The sequence below is a fragment of the Anas acuta genome, chromosome 1 (assembly GCF_963932015.1).
Source record: "Anas acuta chromosome 1, bAnaAcu1.1, whole genome shotgun sequence".
NCBI lineage: Eukaryota > Metazoa > Chordata > Aves > Anseriformes > Anatidae > Anas > Anas acuta.
In genome coordinates, this window is record NC_088979.1 from 197,241,974 (window position 1) to 197,259,052 (window position 17,079).

Below are 17,079 nucleotides of genomic sequence, written 5' to 3' on the forward strand. Positions count from 1 at the left end.
TCTGTTATTTGAACCTAAAGGAGTTTGTCCCCCACTTCTATAATAGCATCTTTCTCCTATGATAGGACTTCTTCACTAAGCCGACAGGCATGGTCTGCCTGCACCATGGCTCCATAGGTTTCTGTTTTCTGCACTCTGTGTACCTTTTTCTCCTATTCTCATAAATGTCACTGCTCCTATATCTTGATTGCAAAACTGCTGCAAGCTGGAGCGCAAAGCATTGCTGGTTTACCTTTAAGTCATTTTTAATTACCCTTTCTCTTCCCTGATAACTTCTTATACAGAATTTCTCCTGGATAACTTGTTTTACATAAGGATAATTCACTTCAAGACATGCATGGGAAGGAGAAGACTCCAAGATACTGCTCAAAGAAGTTGAAGCTTATATTGTCAATCAGATAGCATGGATAGACCCAGGGGGACTTGCCTCTCATCTCCCAAGGGAAGAAAACAAAACACCATAGCCAGAACTCTGAAAAAGGTCTGGCAGAAATGTCTGTTTTAAAGATCACAGGTTTACTTACAAAACTGAAATCTAGCTATGAAAAAAATCTCATAGTGATCTGTGACATAGCCTTGACATTTCATCTCTGGGAAGACCATCTGACAGTACACACAAAAATATTCTTTTAACCTAGAAAATAAAATCTTATTTTCTTATTTCTTTTCATATTCTTGCATATAAACATCTTATTTTTACTATAACAATTAGATCAACTTTTCTGAAAACATGTCTTTTTGGAAGTGGTATTACAGGATCTAGAATATGTTGATAAATATCAGTTAAAATGCCTGAGTGATTTTACATAAAATCAGTAGGTATATTAATTGCTGCCACCCAGTGGGCTCATTTGTATGCTTTGGCTCACCATAATATAATTTAATACATCGTTGTTTGGGTAAATGACTTCATCCTCTCCATTTGAGAGAGTGCCATTTATTTTCCTCTATCAGCAGCCACTAAAAATGAATGTTTCCAGCTACAAGCTGTGGTTGATCTAAAACAAATTGTCCTACAAAAATCTTTTCATCATATTTCTAGAGTGGAAACAGCCTCATGGAAAGTAAAATACATGCGAGCTTCAAGCTAACCGAATGTGAGATTACCTGCTTAACCTTCTGGACCTACCTGCAAAATCCAAGGCAAATACTTAGTTCTGTATAAATGACAAATACTCTAGCAGAGTTACCTGCAGCTCCACTGGTTCCAGCAGAAGTCACCACTTCTCAGCACACCTTAGGACATGGCCTGTATGACATCAAAGTGAATAAACTGGCTCTTAAAACTGGGCTGCTGTGTTAACAATTTCTACAATCTATATAAGTGTTATGAATAATGAAATAAGACACTGGCAATGACAACACATTATTGAAGAGCTGTTAAGTGCTGCATTATGATTTCATTTAATGCTGCTTTTGGCTGAGAGAGCTTGCGTGCCTATGTGTGAGGAGGAGGGAGTGAAGGGATGTTGCTTAGTATTCTTCTTGTTGACCTATGTTTTTAATTTAGCTACTTGTTTAATTTAGAGCATGTTCTTTTCGGAAGGACTGGCCATTTGGAGGAGTATTATGCTGTCCTTAATTTTTGTGCACTCAGAGGTCTTATTGAGTAAGACTGTAGTACAACTTGATGCCAAGAGTGAAGAAAAAGAGGAAAAAAAAAAAAAAAAAAGTCCACTTACATATTCCTGGACTACCTAGACTTAATTTGTAATCCTGCAAACCAAGGCTGTCCACCACAACACTGGATACAGGTGAGGGGGCAAAATGCAACAGAGAGCAGGGATAAGAACTGAAAATTAAAACTTAGTCTTGAGTCTTGATTCAAAACCAGAAAATTATGCATAGAAATAAATTATTTTCCTGCCTTGCCATAAGATAAAAAGAAGGTTGAGTAAGAAGCACGCTTCCGGATATAGCTCCTGGGGAGGTCCTTTTTCAGCAAAAGGGACCGTCCCTGTTGCTGACTTTACTGGGAGTGCCACAAAGTAAGGTAATGCTCTGCAGGAGAAAAAGGTGAAAGAATTTGGCCTCAGTGGTTTATAGAGGCTAAATAAATCTACTGCAACAAATCCAGAGTATCTGGAGGTTGAAATGGAGGAATATATTACATCCGTATACAATATTGCTGGTGCTCAAGCACAGCATGGGCACAGATGCAGGGAAAAAGATTTATTCCAGCAATGACAATGGAACCACTTCTGTAACCAAAGACACTGGGAATGAAATCACCTTTATTGCTCATCAATGGCAAAAAAAAAAAAAAACACAACACCCTTTTGCTTCCTGCCTATAAAGCCATTCACCTTTGATGCTACAGAAAACGACCAATAAATCACATGGTAAATGCAATTTCCTCCTACATTTTTAATAATTCCTCATTCCCTGCATGAACCTCAGCTGGAGGAAAAATAAAAACTCTCCAGAGCTTACCAGTTGGAAGTGTTACAATATTGATTTCCCAGAGAAGGTCACAGATCCAGCTTGTGTTTTTTTCGCCTATTCCCCAAACAAGATATAAGACCAAAGCATCACATGCCGGGAAGTTCAGACCAGACAAGAAATTACAAAAAAATGGGAAAACTGAAGCAAAATAGAAGGGATTCTTGAATTCCTACAACATAGGGAGAAATTAAGAAAGCATAATAAGAAATTGTTGAGGACTTCATAGTTACTTCATCATCACTGTCACTAATATACTATTCAACTTCATTTCATCATTTAGACCATAGTTGGTCTAAAAACTGATGTTTATGGATCTGACCATTTAATATTTCTTATTCTATGATAAGTGAATTTCACCAAATAACTCTGAGTCTGAGTTAGAAGCAGACCTCTTTGTTTCAAGAAATAACGTGAAAGATCGTGATTGTGCATGCTGGGGGAGGAACATTGAATAATTAATTTGTACCCAATAAAATGATAAGGATGTTGGTAATCTAACATAACTCTCCACATGTACAACTATTACTCATTCAATCAAGTGAAATAGAGTTCTATTACTTGAGTTCTTTGTTTCTTCCAAGTTCAAACAATGCAAAAAAAAAAATCTTAGACAGATACAGACCTCTTGCCTTACATGTTGGCAGTTGAGTTGGACTCTGTAAGCCATCTGGTGGCTATGCTTAACAAAGAGATAAAAAAAGTCAGCTACTGTTTTGACACTAATATTTTTTATTTTTTTTTCCTTCACAGCTCCATTTAACCCTCCCAACTCTGCAGACAGTATGGTCAAATTTGATGCCTATGGAGATGGGATAGGCCGGTACAATGTGTTTAACTTCCAGTACACTGGAGACAGATACTCCTATGTGAAGGTTGGTCACTGGGCAGAAACCTTGTCACTTGAGGTGGACTCCATCCACTGGTCGAGGAGCTCTGTCCCTGTCTCGCAGTGCAGCGACCCCTGTGCTCCGAACGAGATGAAGAATATGCAACCAGGAGATGTCTGCTGTTGGATTTGCATTCCCTGTGAAACATATGAGTACCTGGCTGATGAATTCACCTGTGCAGACTGCGGGCCAGGGAAATGGCCCACAGCTGACCTGACTGGCTGTTATGACCTACCAGAAGACTACATCAAGTGGGAAGATGCTTGGGCAATAGGTCCTGTTACCATTGCATGCCTGGGCTTTATTTGTACTTTTATGGTCATTGCAGTGTTTATCAAGCACAATAATACTCCCCTTGTCAAAGCCTCTGGCCGTGAACTCTGCTACATATTGCTCTTTGGGGTCTTCCTGTCATACAGCATGACTTTCTTCTTCATAGCTAAGCCTTCTCCAGCTATCTGCACCCTGCGTCGCCTGGGGCTAGGAAGTTCCTTTGCTGTCTGCTACTCTGCCCTCCTGACAAAAACAAACTGCATAGCCAGAATATTTGATGGTGTTAAGAACGGTGCCCAAAGGCCTAAGTTCATCAGCCCCAGCTCTCAGGTCTTCATATGCCTGAGTCTCATTTTGGTACAGATTGTGGTGGTGTCTGTGTGGCTCATCTTGGAGGCCCCTGGCACCAGGAGGTACACTCTTCCTGAGAAAAGAGAGACTGTCATATTGAAATGCAATGTTAAAGATTCCAGTATGTTAATCTCCTTAACATATGATGTAATCCTCGTAGTTTTATGCACTGTGTATGCCTTCAAAACAAGGAAATGCCCAGAGAACTTCAACGAAGCCAAGTTTATCGGTTTCACAATGTATACAACGTGCATCATTTGGCTGGCCTTTCTCCCCATATTTTATGTGACATCCAGTGACTACAGAGTAAGTCTTTGGATATGTGTTTCCATAAATCATGTGCACCACTTAGAGGACCCTGTCATCATTCATTCACTAATATCTTCTCTCAACATCCTTTGTCCCCTGGATCCCACACACAAACTGTTTCAATGTTAATGCCCACCCAAGAATATTACAAAATTTTAGCTTATTTCTAAGAAAGATGGTCTCATTTTGAACTGTGTATGTATGGCTGGAGGTGGAAGTGATTAGTACAATAACTCTGATTGTGATAGAGACAGAACATACAAATTAAATATTCATACTAGTACATCAGTATGTGGAGCTATAGTCCTACCGGTAAACACAAGATCATGAGCTAGAGTGAGTCATGAGCTAGAGTGAGTTATTTTGTGGGGATGGGCCTTAAATTAAAACTGAAGTAACTAGTTCCCTTCTTTTTGTTGTTGTTGTTTTGTTTTGGTTTATTTTTTGTTTGTTTTTAATTTCAAACATTTTATGCTTTAACATAGAACTTTTTAGTTTCTCTCCACTTTGTAGAAGATAAAACACATACCTCACTGAGCAGAAAATATTGGTCTACAACCTTAAAAAATACTAAATTGTTTAAATTGCTACATATTCTTGCAAAGCTTCAGGTTCAATAAGATTGTATTTTTGGACAGAAGGAAATTGTCTCAGAAAAAAAATCTGATCTGCTCCACTGGAAATCTCACAGTTATTATGATGTGAGAAGTGACTGATGGAGTTGGCCCTTACAACAAATTATACTGAATTAATTCAACTTTCTGCCCAGAAGAAGGGTAGGAGACTAACTTAGGGTGCAATTATCAACAGTAGTATGTACAAGAGATGGCTTGTAAAACCAGAGACTTAATAATGTCACTTAACATGCTTAGTGCGACCATCCTGAACTATTATGTTTAGTACTATTTTTCTCAGCTTAGGAAAGGTACTGAAAACCTCGAGAAAACAAGGGTAGATAACAAACGACCACAGTAAGACACGCAGAGTGACAGTAAAAGAGCTAAATATATTTAGTCTAGACAAGAGTAAACCCAGGGAGACGTGATCATAGACTATAAATAATTTCAAGGCAACAAAAAGAGAGAAAAGAATTATTCAGTCTCAGGAGAAGTTAGAATGGAGAGTAATGACTTGAAGCTAATGAAGGAAAAGTTTAAGGTGTGCACTGGGGAAAAGCTCCTGACACTCAAAGTAATCAGGAAGATAGACACAGAAGGAAGGTAATATTGGTGCGGACTGTCACACAAGTGGGCAGCACAGGCACTAATGGTCAAGAGGAGCATGACAATTGCTCAAGCAATATTTTTAGCCTCGTCTCCTGAGTGGGATTTTTCAGCAGCACCTATGGGGATTTAATTTAAATAAAGGGTTCCAAATAAGACAACTTGAGTCCTACTGAGATAACAGAAAATTAATTTGACACCTTTTTGATACTTTCATGACATGTCAGGAACTTTTTAAAAATCCCATTCTATATGAGTATATTTTTGGCTTTCCTTTGAAAATCTCATTTACTTTCCATGAAGTATCACATGTAGACTACAAATCAACGTTTGCCGTCCTAATGTATACTGATACTGGTGGCATCACTAATGAGAAAACATAATATTAGAGAAACATAATATTAGCAAAGAAAAAAGTAAATGCTGACTGGCTTGAGATTCATTACTAGGACTCACACTTCTGAAAAAAATAAGGGGGAGAACTTCTAGAAATGTATCCCAAGATTTGGTGTTGGCCTCAAATTCAGTTCAAATATACATATATATATATATGTATATATATGTACATATATATATAATACTAATCCCTACCAATAATGATGTGGAAATGTCCCTGTATGAACCCTATATGAGAAGCACCAGACAGCATGTTAGATGTGTTGGGATAGCATGCATCTTTACATCTTACAGATCTACCCACCAAACAATCCTGCTATTTAGTTAAGGCCTCCTCTACTTTGATAAGGGTTTATAGTATAGCTGTGTTTTTTTCTTCTAGACTAAGCTTGCTTATATTTTCAAGACCAATATTACTTTTTTTTTTTTCCCTAAATAAAATCAATTTTACCAGCAAATGAAATTCTGAGGGAAGAGTTTACAGTTGAACTCATAGTGATTCGATCATGAGGTCAGCTGTGGGATTTTTACACACACATTTTGTCTTCCCATGAGCACCAAGGTTGGAAAGGACCACTCCAGATTGCTTCAACCAACCTTCCCTGCTCAAAGCAGAGTTACCTGCAACAGGTTGCTTAGGGCTATGGCCAGTTGAGTGTTGAATATCTCCAAGGGTGAAGACTCCACAGCCTCTGTGGGCAATCTGTACCAACATTTGACCATCCTCATAGTTATGTTTAAAGAGAATTTCCCTTATTTCATTTTATGCCAATGGCCTATGTCCTGTCACTGGGCACTACTGGGAAGAGTCTGGCTCCCTCTTCTTTCCTCCCACCTCCCACACATGCACACTGATAAGATCCATCTCAGCCTTCTCTTCTCTGAGGTTGAGCAACCCCGTCTCTCTCAGCCCCTCCTCACAGACAGTTGCTTCAGTTTCTTAATCATCTTTGTGGCCCTTTGCCGCACTCACTTCAGTAGATCCATGTCTCTCTTGTACCGGACAGTCCAGAGCTAGGTACAGCACTCCAAATGTGTCTCACTAGTGCTGAGAAGAGGGAAAGGGATGCGTTTCTGGACCTGCTGGCAACACTCTGCCTAATGCAGCCCAGGAGGCCTACCAGGAGACTTACCCAGAGCTGCAAGGGCACATTGCTGGCTGATGATCAACTTGCTGTCCACCACAGCCCTCAGTACCTCCTCTGCAAAGCTGCTTCTCAGTTAGTTGGCTCCCAGCTCATACTCGTACATGGGGTTATCCTGCCCAAGCTGCAGGACTGTGCTTTTCCCTTCAGTGAATGTCAGTGAGTTTCCTAACTACCCATTTCTCCAGCTTGCTGAGGTCCTACTGAATCACAGCTCTCTTGTGTATCAACCACTCCTCCCAGTTCTGTTTCATGTTTCATTTCCAAAGTTATTGAGGGTGCACTCCGTCCCATAATCCCAGCTGTTAAGGAAGGTGTTAAGCTGCATTGGCCCCGGTATCATCCCCTGGGGTACAACACCAGTGAGTGACCTCTGGCTGGAATTCGTGCCACCGATCAAAAGCCTTTGAGCCTGCAGCCCAGTCAGTTTTCAGTTCACCCCACTGCCCACTTTTCATATCGTCAGTTTGTCAATGAGGAAGTTATGGGAGAGAGTGACAACTACCAGATACTTTCTCATCACCCACATTGTCGGTTATTTCAGTGTAGAAGGAGATCAGGTTGATTAGCAGAAATCTTCTAACTTCTGCAGGAAGACCACCTCCCAGTCCTCCCCGGTTCTCCCCAGGCATCCCTGCAGCTCCAGCACTGCAGATCTGCATCCCCCCTCAGGAGCTCAGTCTGGTTTGATTCCTCTGGTGTGTCAGGTATAGTTGTCCCAGTTGGGGACCATGCCCTGTGGCACACCACCATCACAGAAATATAGCCTTCAGCATCATTTCTAACCCTCTTCTGTGCACACTTCTGCATGCTGCTGAACCTATTAGCTGCCCAGCACTTACAGAAGGCTCTTCCCAGCACCTGCAACATGAGTGCCTAACCCTCCTGGGGCACAAGCTCCAGCACTCTTTGATCAAGGGCAGCTGACAGCTCCTTAGGAGCTGCTGGAGGTTGGTAGAAGTCACAGCTTCCTACAGGAATCCTTTTCCCAGCAGCAGTAAGACACCCTGACATTCCTTGGAGTCTTCCCAGGAATCCCTCAATGATCCCAGAACTAGTTTCCAGAAAGTCCCAGAAGCAGAACCCAGAAACTGCTGTATTCAGTGGCTGCACTCTCAGAAATTTAAATGAGAGCTTCTGGAAAAGACTGATGCTATTGATTTTCATGCAGAGGTCCACATTGATTTCATCGAGGAGTTATCCTTCAGAATCAAAGATACAAAGAAACCTGATGTGACTAATAAGCACACATATTTCACAGCAGCTCCAATACCTAGCACACTTGAGGGATTTTTTTTCTTTCACCCAATTACCTCAGACAAAACCTAAAGAAATGCAGATACACAGGAAGGGAAAAGTCTGGGAGTCAGACTGGTTATAATGAAATCATGTGTCAGAAGTTGCTACTGTTTAGACAGCTTCTTCCTGCATTTTCTTCAGGGGTAATTCTGGCTGCAGGAGCTCACTCCCCTGCCTGGGAGATCCTGCATGCTCTAGCAGGATTGCCTTGGCTCTGCCAGCACTGGGGTCTGTGGGGCTAGATTACACCTGGAGCCTCTGAGTGACACGGGTGGAAAGACACCCTGGGGGGACTATTTTTATCCCAAACCATTTCATTGATCAGCTGTGTAATTGTGTCTGCACAGCTGAGCTGCTCCCGAAGGCACAGACCATATCTTGAAAATACTGGATGGATGTTTGTTTTATTAGAAAACTTCTAGTCCTATTTTACCCGTACAGTGCTTGGTTCAAGACCTGCTCAGAAGTGATGGCAGATGCCTGGGGACCAAACACAGATTGGTGACCTAGAAAGTGCAGAAGGTGTCCCTTTCTCATAATGTCCCTATAGGGTCTTCCATGATCCCTCACCTCATGAAATCTGAGCATCTTTCCATTACACTTGCCACATCCACCTTTGGTAAACAGTGAATATTAATTATTTGATGACATGAATTTTACTCACTGCTAACAACGCACTTGGTGCTCTGTGGTTATATAAAGCTACAAAGTCCGTTCCGTACCCAATTTTTATTTTGCAACAACTATTTCTGATGAGGAGACATGAGAAGCATTCCCATGGAAGAAGGCTAATCTCCAAGGACTGCAGGAGTGTAACTAAGGCAAAACGAGTCATGGATGTATGATCATTCAAATTAAGCAGTAGATTTTATGGCAGTTTAATTCAACATCTTAATTAAGGAATCTGCTTGGAAGAAAAGAATATAAACTGAAAATGAGGCAGTAAACCAGCACCTAGTTGTGAAAAAGGAGGAAGATAGACAGTGACAGAAAAGCTATGCTAACAAATGGCCCAAGACAATTACTCCAAAATCCTGTAGACTTACAAAAAAAAATCATCTCAGCCCAAAGGTCCCTGCCTCAAACCCAGGGCACGTTTCAGGATCGGCCTGGCAAATGTCACCAGTTCTTAGGCTTACTCAAATTCATACCTATGTCTCAGTAAGGGATTGATCAGGTTCTCTTATTAGGATTGAAGCTGGAGGCTAAAAAGGTTTTCAAATGGATGCTTTGCATGAAGCATCAAATGTTACCCCATGTGGAAGCACTGTGCCTGCAGCCTAGTTTCCAGTGTGGCTGGCTTTGCTCAGTTGCAGCACTACAGTCTTCAAACTGGTAATCAAGGGTATCAGGGTAAAAGAAAGAGACCCTTCTCATTCTTGTGCTAAGCTGAGGGAGAACACACTTGGTCAAGCACCCCTTGATAATATGCAGAGACACAGAGTACCATCAGCACCATGCAGCTCTGTTGTACGATCCTAGGATTGTGGAAGATAGGGATGAAACAGATGTTCAAGCCAGCCTGTACCAGTGCTGATTGTGATTCCTACTGTTGTATGATGATGATGCTTCTAACACTCTGAATTTCCGAGCTTTCCACACTGAAACCTGGCCCTTTGCCCCCGCTCTCTCCCAGGTGCAGACCACCACCATGTGCATCTCCGTGAGTCTGAGCGGCTTCGTTGTGCTGGGCTGCCTGTTCGCGCCCAAGGTGCACATCATCCTCTTCCAGCCCCAGAAGAATGTGGTCACGCACAGGCTCCACCTCAACAGATTCAGTGTCAGTGGGACCGGGACCACTTACTCCCAGTGTAAGTAGCAAAACCGTTGCCTTTCTGTAAAGATGGGGGCTTGCAGTGGGGTAAAGGCAGAGGATGTTTTTTTACCAGCAACTAAAAGCCTTTTGTAGGCAGGGCTGTGTAGCCCATGGAAGCATCACTTCATTTGTGTCAGGAGAGAAAAACCTATCCTCCTCCCATGGGAATGAGCTTGGAGCCTGATCTAAAGCTCACTGAAGCCAGCAGAGAGCTTGCAGCAGGCTCTAACTCCAGCCTGTTCGGCACAAAGCAAGGGGGACCCGTCGCTTGCTGTCACTCTGGCAGCAGCACCAGGAACAGATTGCCCTGGGGTATTCCCATCAAAATGACACCCTGGCAGGACCCAGGCCACAATGCAGCTCTCTCTTGATGATTTTTATCACCTGAGTTAAAAAGGAAAAGCTCCAATTCTGCAGCAAGCACGTACAAGGGATGCCAGAAACCATTTCTGTATGCTGAGTGTGAGCAACACCCTTTGTAAATGCCACAGAAGGGAAAAGCAAGCAGTGCTGTGCTGCAAGGACAGCTCACCTGCTCAGCCTCCCTCCTTCCCTGTGCCTCCATCCCAAGCAGACTCATGTCTGTGATTTTGTTATGAGGCTGTGGCTCTTCTTCTGGGTGTGTTATTCGGAGATTTTTAGGGTTTAAAAAAAAATAGGTCACATATATGTCTTTTTTTTTTCCTTGTCTAACTTGCAAAGCAAGGATGGGAGCACACAGCACCTTGCTTATGGAACTCTGCAGACAGCATGCCTAACCTGGATAGCTCGTCGAAAAACACACTGCATCTAGAGAGAGACGAGGAATAAGAGAGAGAAGAAAGTGGGGATGCACAGAGCAAGGTTTGCCAGGAAGTTCACATTAATCTAGCCTCAGGTTTTTGAATGTGACTCAATTTTCAAAAATTTCTAGAAATTTTTGGTACAACAGGCTTCAGTCAGAATGTGTAAGAAGCTATAGACCCTGCAGTGTGTCAGATGGGCAGGGATGAGGAGGTAAAGGGAACCTAGCCATCCCTGGCTCTCCCTTCCCAAACCACTCTGTGCCTTGTATGCCTGGGGGCCCTTAAGAAGAGAGAGCAACCATGTGGCCCTGCACATCCTCTATCTCATCCAGCCCAGGCTCCAGAATCCAAAATTATTTGCTATTTCTGAAAACTTAAATAAAGAGGGATGAGATGACCCTAAATGTCTAAAGTGCAGAGCACTCCCAAAGGGGCTGGACTTGCAAGACCCATGGTTTCCCAAAAAACTTTAGAAGCTTGGCCATCTGACAAAGTGGTAAGTCTCCTGTGATTATTTTTGTCCCCTATGGATTTTGTAAAGATTTTTTTTTCTGATTATTTTTTTTTAAATTCCCTCATACTATTAAATAAGCTGTCTGAAACCCATTTTATTCATGGACAATTTTGTACAGGATCGCATTTTGGAATTAGATATTTTGTTTTTAATTGTAAGTACTGGATAATATAGGTATGTATATGTGCATGCATGCAACTGAGATCCTTAGTCTATACCTTTAGATTAAGAGCTCACTTTTTCAAGTTTGTAAGTATCTTTAAGACATTAAGGGAAATATAAAGATCAAGTCTTACAATCTTTTGTCACTTCAGTGGTTAGAAAGATTTCCTTGTTCCTTTGCCTTTCATGCTTACACCTGGCTGAACAAGGCGTGATGGTCTCTGTTGGTCTTTTTGGACCACAAGACACAGAAAGGACCTGGGAGAGAGACAAAAAGTTCCATCCTATATAATGGAAAAAAAAAAAAAGCAGTTCCCACCTAGGGAGATTATTTAAAGAAATAACAGTGGGAATTTGTTATCTATCCTAACAGCAATATTTTTGAGGAGAACTCTCCCTCACACCCTTCCATTTATTTGTTTATGATTGTAATGCATTTTTTAAAACTGTGTAGTCATTCATAAACCTCCAAAGCCATTGTCATACAAATGTATTCTAATCCATACCACTGCCCTTTCCATGCCTGCTATCGGCCTGCTTCTACCTGCTCATCACTACCAGTTCATCTCTGGGTACGTTCCTTCAGTGGCAGCAGGCATACAGCAAGACAACATCAATAACCACACAGCATCTATTCAAAAAAAAAAAAAAAAGGAATCTGAAATATTCCTCTCATCAGTCCCAGAGCTGTCAGCTTATTTCTCCTTTGGTCTTGATGGTGTTTTCATCAGTCAGAAACTGCTTAATATGAGGCTGATCAAAATTAGCTCCAGGGCATTCTGGTGTCAGCAACATCCAAACAGCCAGTTCTTGTTCATTATCAGAGCTTCAGAGAACAGGAGGTCCCCCTACACCCTTTTGCAGCTCGGATTCTTGAAAAGTATGTTTCTTACCCCCATGGCTTTCCATCTCTGTTGGCTAGGGGCTGCCACCACCTCCTTACTCTATCAGTCATTAATGCCATGAGCTGAGTGGGCCATGAACAGCAAGTGACTTGCTGAGACTTTTAAGTAGGATATATGTGTACCTAGATACACAACATGCTCTGAAATGTTTATATCCATACATGCTTATTTGGAACTGAAAATTCACCTTTGGCAGAGCACAAATTCTGCTTCCCTTATCCAGAGTTTTGCCCAGTTTTCCTGGGGACTGTTTTATGGGGCACAGAAAAGGTGTTTCCATAAGGTAGGAGATCAGCACTCATAAACCTTCCTAGAGAGCTCAGGACTGATTTAAGCACCTACATGATGGGGGCTGAGCTTTTACAGCCCAAAGGTGTAATTCCCTCCATTTATGTCCCCATGGAGAGCTGCACACAGACTTCAACTCCTCCAGGTGTCCTCCACAGGGGTCAGAGTAAGAACTGAAGCTACTGTTTACAGCCAAGCTGGTAAATTTTCTCTCTCATAACTTCTTTGCCTGGCCCTAGCTCCAAACGAGTGCTGATATATGGCTTTTATACATAATTAACTCACAGCTGTCCAGCTGTGAGCATGGGTAGAGGAAGTTGCACACAACAAGTTTGAGTCTGCCTGACTATAGAGGTATGGTGCAAGGTGCCTACAGTGGTGCTGAGCTCTTGTGGTTTTGCTCTGATTCTTTTCCTTGGATTATCTAATCAAAATTGATTCTGGAAAAGAGGAGATCAAAAGAGAACAACTTTTTACTTGGGCAGATAGTGATAGGACAAGGAGTAATGGCTTTAAACTAAAAGAGAGGAGATTTAGATTATATATTAGGAACAAATTCTTCACTCTGAGGGTGGTGAGGCCCTGGCCCAGGCTGCCCAGAGGAGCTGTGTCTGCCCCATCCCTGGCAGTGCCCAAGGCCAGGCTGGATGGGGCTTTGGGCAGCCTGGGCTGCTGGGAGGTGTCCCTGCCTATGGCAAAGGGTGGCACTGGGGGGGCTTTGAGGTCCCTTCTGATCCAAACCATTCTGTGATCCTATGAAAAGCATGAATTGCAGGCACATCAAGACTTCTGGTCTTGTCTTACATTTCTGCATGACCTGAACACAAGGCAAAATGGAGGTGAGGTGTCCCTAGCAGGTTTACCGATCTTTCAGGAGACCCTGCACTTGCTACATGGCATGAAGTTCTGAACTCTACAGTGCCAATGCTTAAGATTGCCAAGGTTTGTAAGGAAAAGTAAAATCTTTTGTTCAGACAACTGAGAGAGCTGGACACTCAGTGTGAACCCTTTACTTCATCCAGCAGTTAACACCTGCCTCCCAGCACTACAAGAGCAGTGCTTTCACATGCTGTGAAGAAAGCCTAGGGACTGAAAAGGCACGGCCACTTGTTCGTCGCCTACCACCATATTCCTCTGTCCAGATTTGGCATCCTCCTGAACCACTTACTGTGCTATTCATACTCTTTAGTGGGCTGGACTTCAAAGAGCCCCTGAAGCTAAAAAAGTTCTGGGTGGGCGACTGATTCTGACAGAACCTAAATGCTTTTGCCTGTAGTAATACTGGAGAAGAACTAGGGTTTAAAACAAGTCTCCTAAGTAGTACGGATTTTTCTGTTTGCCTATATTAAGTGGTAATAAAAATAACAATAAGAAAAACTTCAGGTCAGTGTACTGCCAGGCTATCTCCAGTTAAAAACCAAGTATAGCTAATTAAAACCTGATAGCTAATTTTCATAAAATCCTGGACTTGAGGTCCTGTCCCCTTCTGCCCACAGATTTAAGCACAGATACAAGTTGTGAGAGATGAAATTTCATCTCATTCAGATCAAGGGCTCATTCTTGGTTCTTCAGCTTATTAGGGTATGTCCCACCCTCGGAGTATCAGGTTAGTCCATGGCTTCCTCTAAATTTGTCATGTTAAAGCAGTTCTATTTTCCATGAAATATTTACTCCATCAATGGAAGAATTAGAAATAGGAGTTTATTTGAAGAAATAATGATCTATTCTGAAAATGATGCTGAGAGTATTTAGAGAACCAGTCTGCAACCAAGACTGCAGCCAGCACCAGTTTTGGAAGAGTGAGCATGCCCTTGTCAGCTACATAAATTGCTTTTTACACTGGATGATTGAGTTTACTAAGTCATTGCTTGCTGTGTGTTTTCTTTGATGAAGGCATCACATTTCTCGGGGTCACTGTTATCATTAACCCAATGTATCTTTCAAAAAACAGCTTTATGGTGCTGTAAGCAGAGATGTCACAGAGCATCGGAAAACACATTCCTGATGCCCGGTGGATAATTTTTACAAAGATGGACAAACCAGCTTGCTTTTGAATTAAAAACCACCTGTCTTTGGCAGAATGGTAATACATCCTACAGTCAAAATACAACTACATTTGAAAACAGATTCTGGTACTCAGATTCAATTGTCATATCACTGAAGCAATGAAAACGTTGAAAAAAACATTAGGCAATATAGATAGGGAAGAGAAACAGAATTTAGCTCTTACCTCTGGATGCACACTGGATCCTGATCCAGAGATCCTAGAAATCAAGGGGATTATGGCCACAAAATATTCTGGGACTACGTGAGAAATAATTTTGCTTTCAAATTCAGATATTTAAAAAATATTAATTCCATCCAATATGCACATAGATTTTTTATTATTTTTTTTTTGTAATTAAAAATAGAGTAACACACTGCTCTAATGTGCAGAGGTGAATTCTCTCCTGGATTTAAAAATGCATGTGTTTTATTTCAGGAATGTCCACTCCAATCACATGAAAGCTTGTAGGATCAATTCATGCCAAGAAGAAATGAAAAATCCACAGGTTCACATTTTACTCTACAGAGATATCTTTGCACCACTCTAGCTACATTCGTTCACGCTACCATGCAAAATGTTACGATTTGAGACCTATGGCCCAGAATCATCACCAAAAAAAACAAAAAAACAAACAAAAAAAAAAAAAACTTCAGGCATTTTATTCAGACACTTCTTCATCAAGCTTAATCACCTTAAGCTCTCTTAGCAAAGAAAAATCAGGTTCCTCCAGAGGGTTCCTCAGCCTCAGATCTGAATTGTCTCCTAGAGGTGCAAGCACACCTCCAGCAGCCCCACAGCTGACAAAGTCACCTCTGCCAGTGACTTGTTATTGGGTATCTTAGTTAAATTGGGTGAGATGGTCCAGATCCTAATCCTATGCATTGTGATTCTGTCACCCCCAAAGTTAGTTGATTTTCTCCTCTCTTTCTCTTTCAGCATCTGCTAGTATGTACGTACCGACCGTCTGCAATGGAAGGGAAGTCCTGGACTCCACCACCTCATCTCTGTGATTGTGACTTGCGGTTCAGTTCTTGAGTTTTTAGACTGTTAGGCAAAATTTTGCACATGTTGTGCACTCCAGAAACACCAGAAGACAAAAGAAAACAAAACAAGACTAGTACCTTTTTTTAGAAACAGTGTAATAAATTATTTTTGAGGATTGTACAGTATATAGTGATGTTCTGGAACTTTTTAGACTGATTTTAGCCCTTCTGTTGTTAACGGTTGTAAGGGACGTGTAAATAGCCATGGTTCACAACGTGCATAGTCCTGCAGTAAGGGAGTGATTTGTTGCAAGCACAGTTGCAATGTTAGGTGACTTCTTTCCTACGAAATTTTTTTGTAGCTCCTTGTTGTAATTAACTTAGACTGCATTTCTATGTTGTATATTACAGTTACCTTACGTGTAACAGGTTGTTTTTCTCAGCACAAAACAGCAGTATTAATGTAAAGGCACCAATAATAAAGAGATAAAAGTTTTTCAGCATGGTTTCATTTTTGTTTCTTCCTCCCTCAAGGTCATCATGCTCCTGAGGGGACTTCCCTAAACACCAGGGGAGGTAGAAAGGATAAAAAGCCTGCAGTTTAAGCATGTACGTGTACACTTAGGTGTGTATGAGTGTGTGCCTGTGTTACTAAATCCACATCACATAGTATGTGTTTATGATGGATGCTTTGTCAGGGCCAAGTACAAATTTCCTCTCCTTAAAAAAATATAATAAAAAAGCACATTATTAAAGCATCTCAAGTGCTTCTCTTGTTTTTAAAATGCAGGATAATTTCCAAAAGTGAAAATGTCTAATTGCATCTCAATGAGGTATTAGCAAAAAAATAAATAAAAAAAAAAAAGATTACTGGTTCACTCATTTGGCATGAATTCAATTCGTCAAGCCCAGAGTAGACTGGTAGCATATAAAAAGCAGAGAGATTTTAGATTAGGTTGGCAAAGAGAGAGAATAAAATCTGTCAGAAAATTAGCTAAGACGGTTTTACACCTCCAGCCAAAACAAAGCTGGTTCCGTTTGCCTGCATCACCGCTGCCGTGAAAAGTAATTGGAGCGCTACGGAGACCAAAAAAAGTTACAAAAGAGAAATGTAGGAGACCTTTGCACATGTCTCTGAGGTGACCTTTGCATTGAAACCAAACAATTCGAGACACATACACACAGTGGCTACTGAGATGACTGCAAAATACGCTTAAAGTCTGGCTTTCATAGCTGCTCTCTGCAAGCCAC

The 17,079-nt window shown here is 41.5% G+C and overlaps 1 protein-coding gene across 7 annotated transcripts in view; it reads left to right on the forward strand.

Moving 5' to 3' along the window:
• GRM3 (glutamate metabotropic receptor 3) overlaps nt 1–16,328 on the forward strand; it is a 449,804-nt gene extending 433,476 nt beyond the window's left edge. For all 7 annotated transcript variants that reach the window (XM_068669971.1, XM_068669969.1, XM_068669970.1 and 4 more), the window contains 3 exons: nt 3,196–4,262; nt 9,965–10,139; nt 15,782–16,328. In XM_068669971.1, coding sequence (XP_068526072.1) covers nt 3,196–4,262; nt 9,965–10,139; nt 15,782–15,855 — 1,316 coding nt within the window. In that variant the 3' untranslated portion in view covers nt 15,856–16,328. The remainder of the gene's footprint in view (nt 1–3,195; nt 4,263–9,964; nt 10,140–15,781) is intronic.
• Nucleotides 16,329–17,079: the final 751 nt, after the last annotated feature.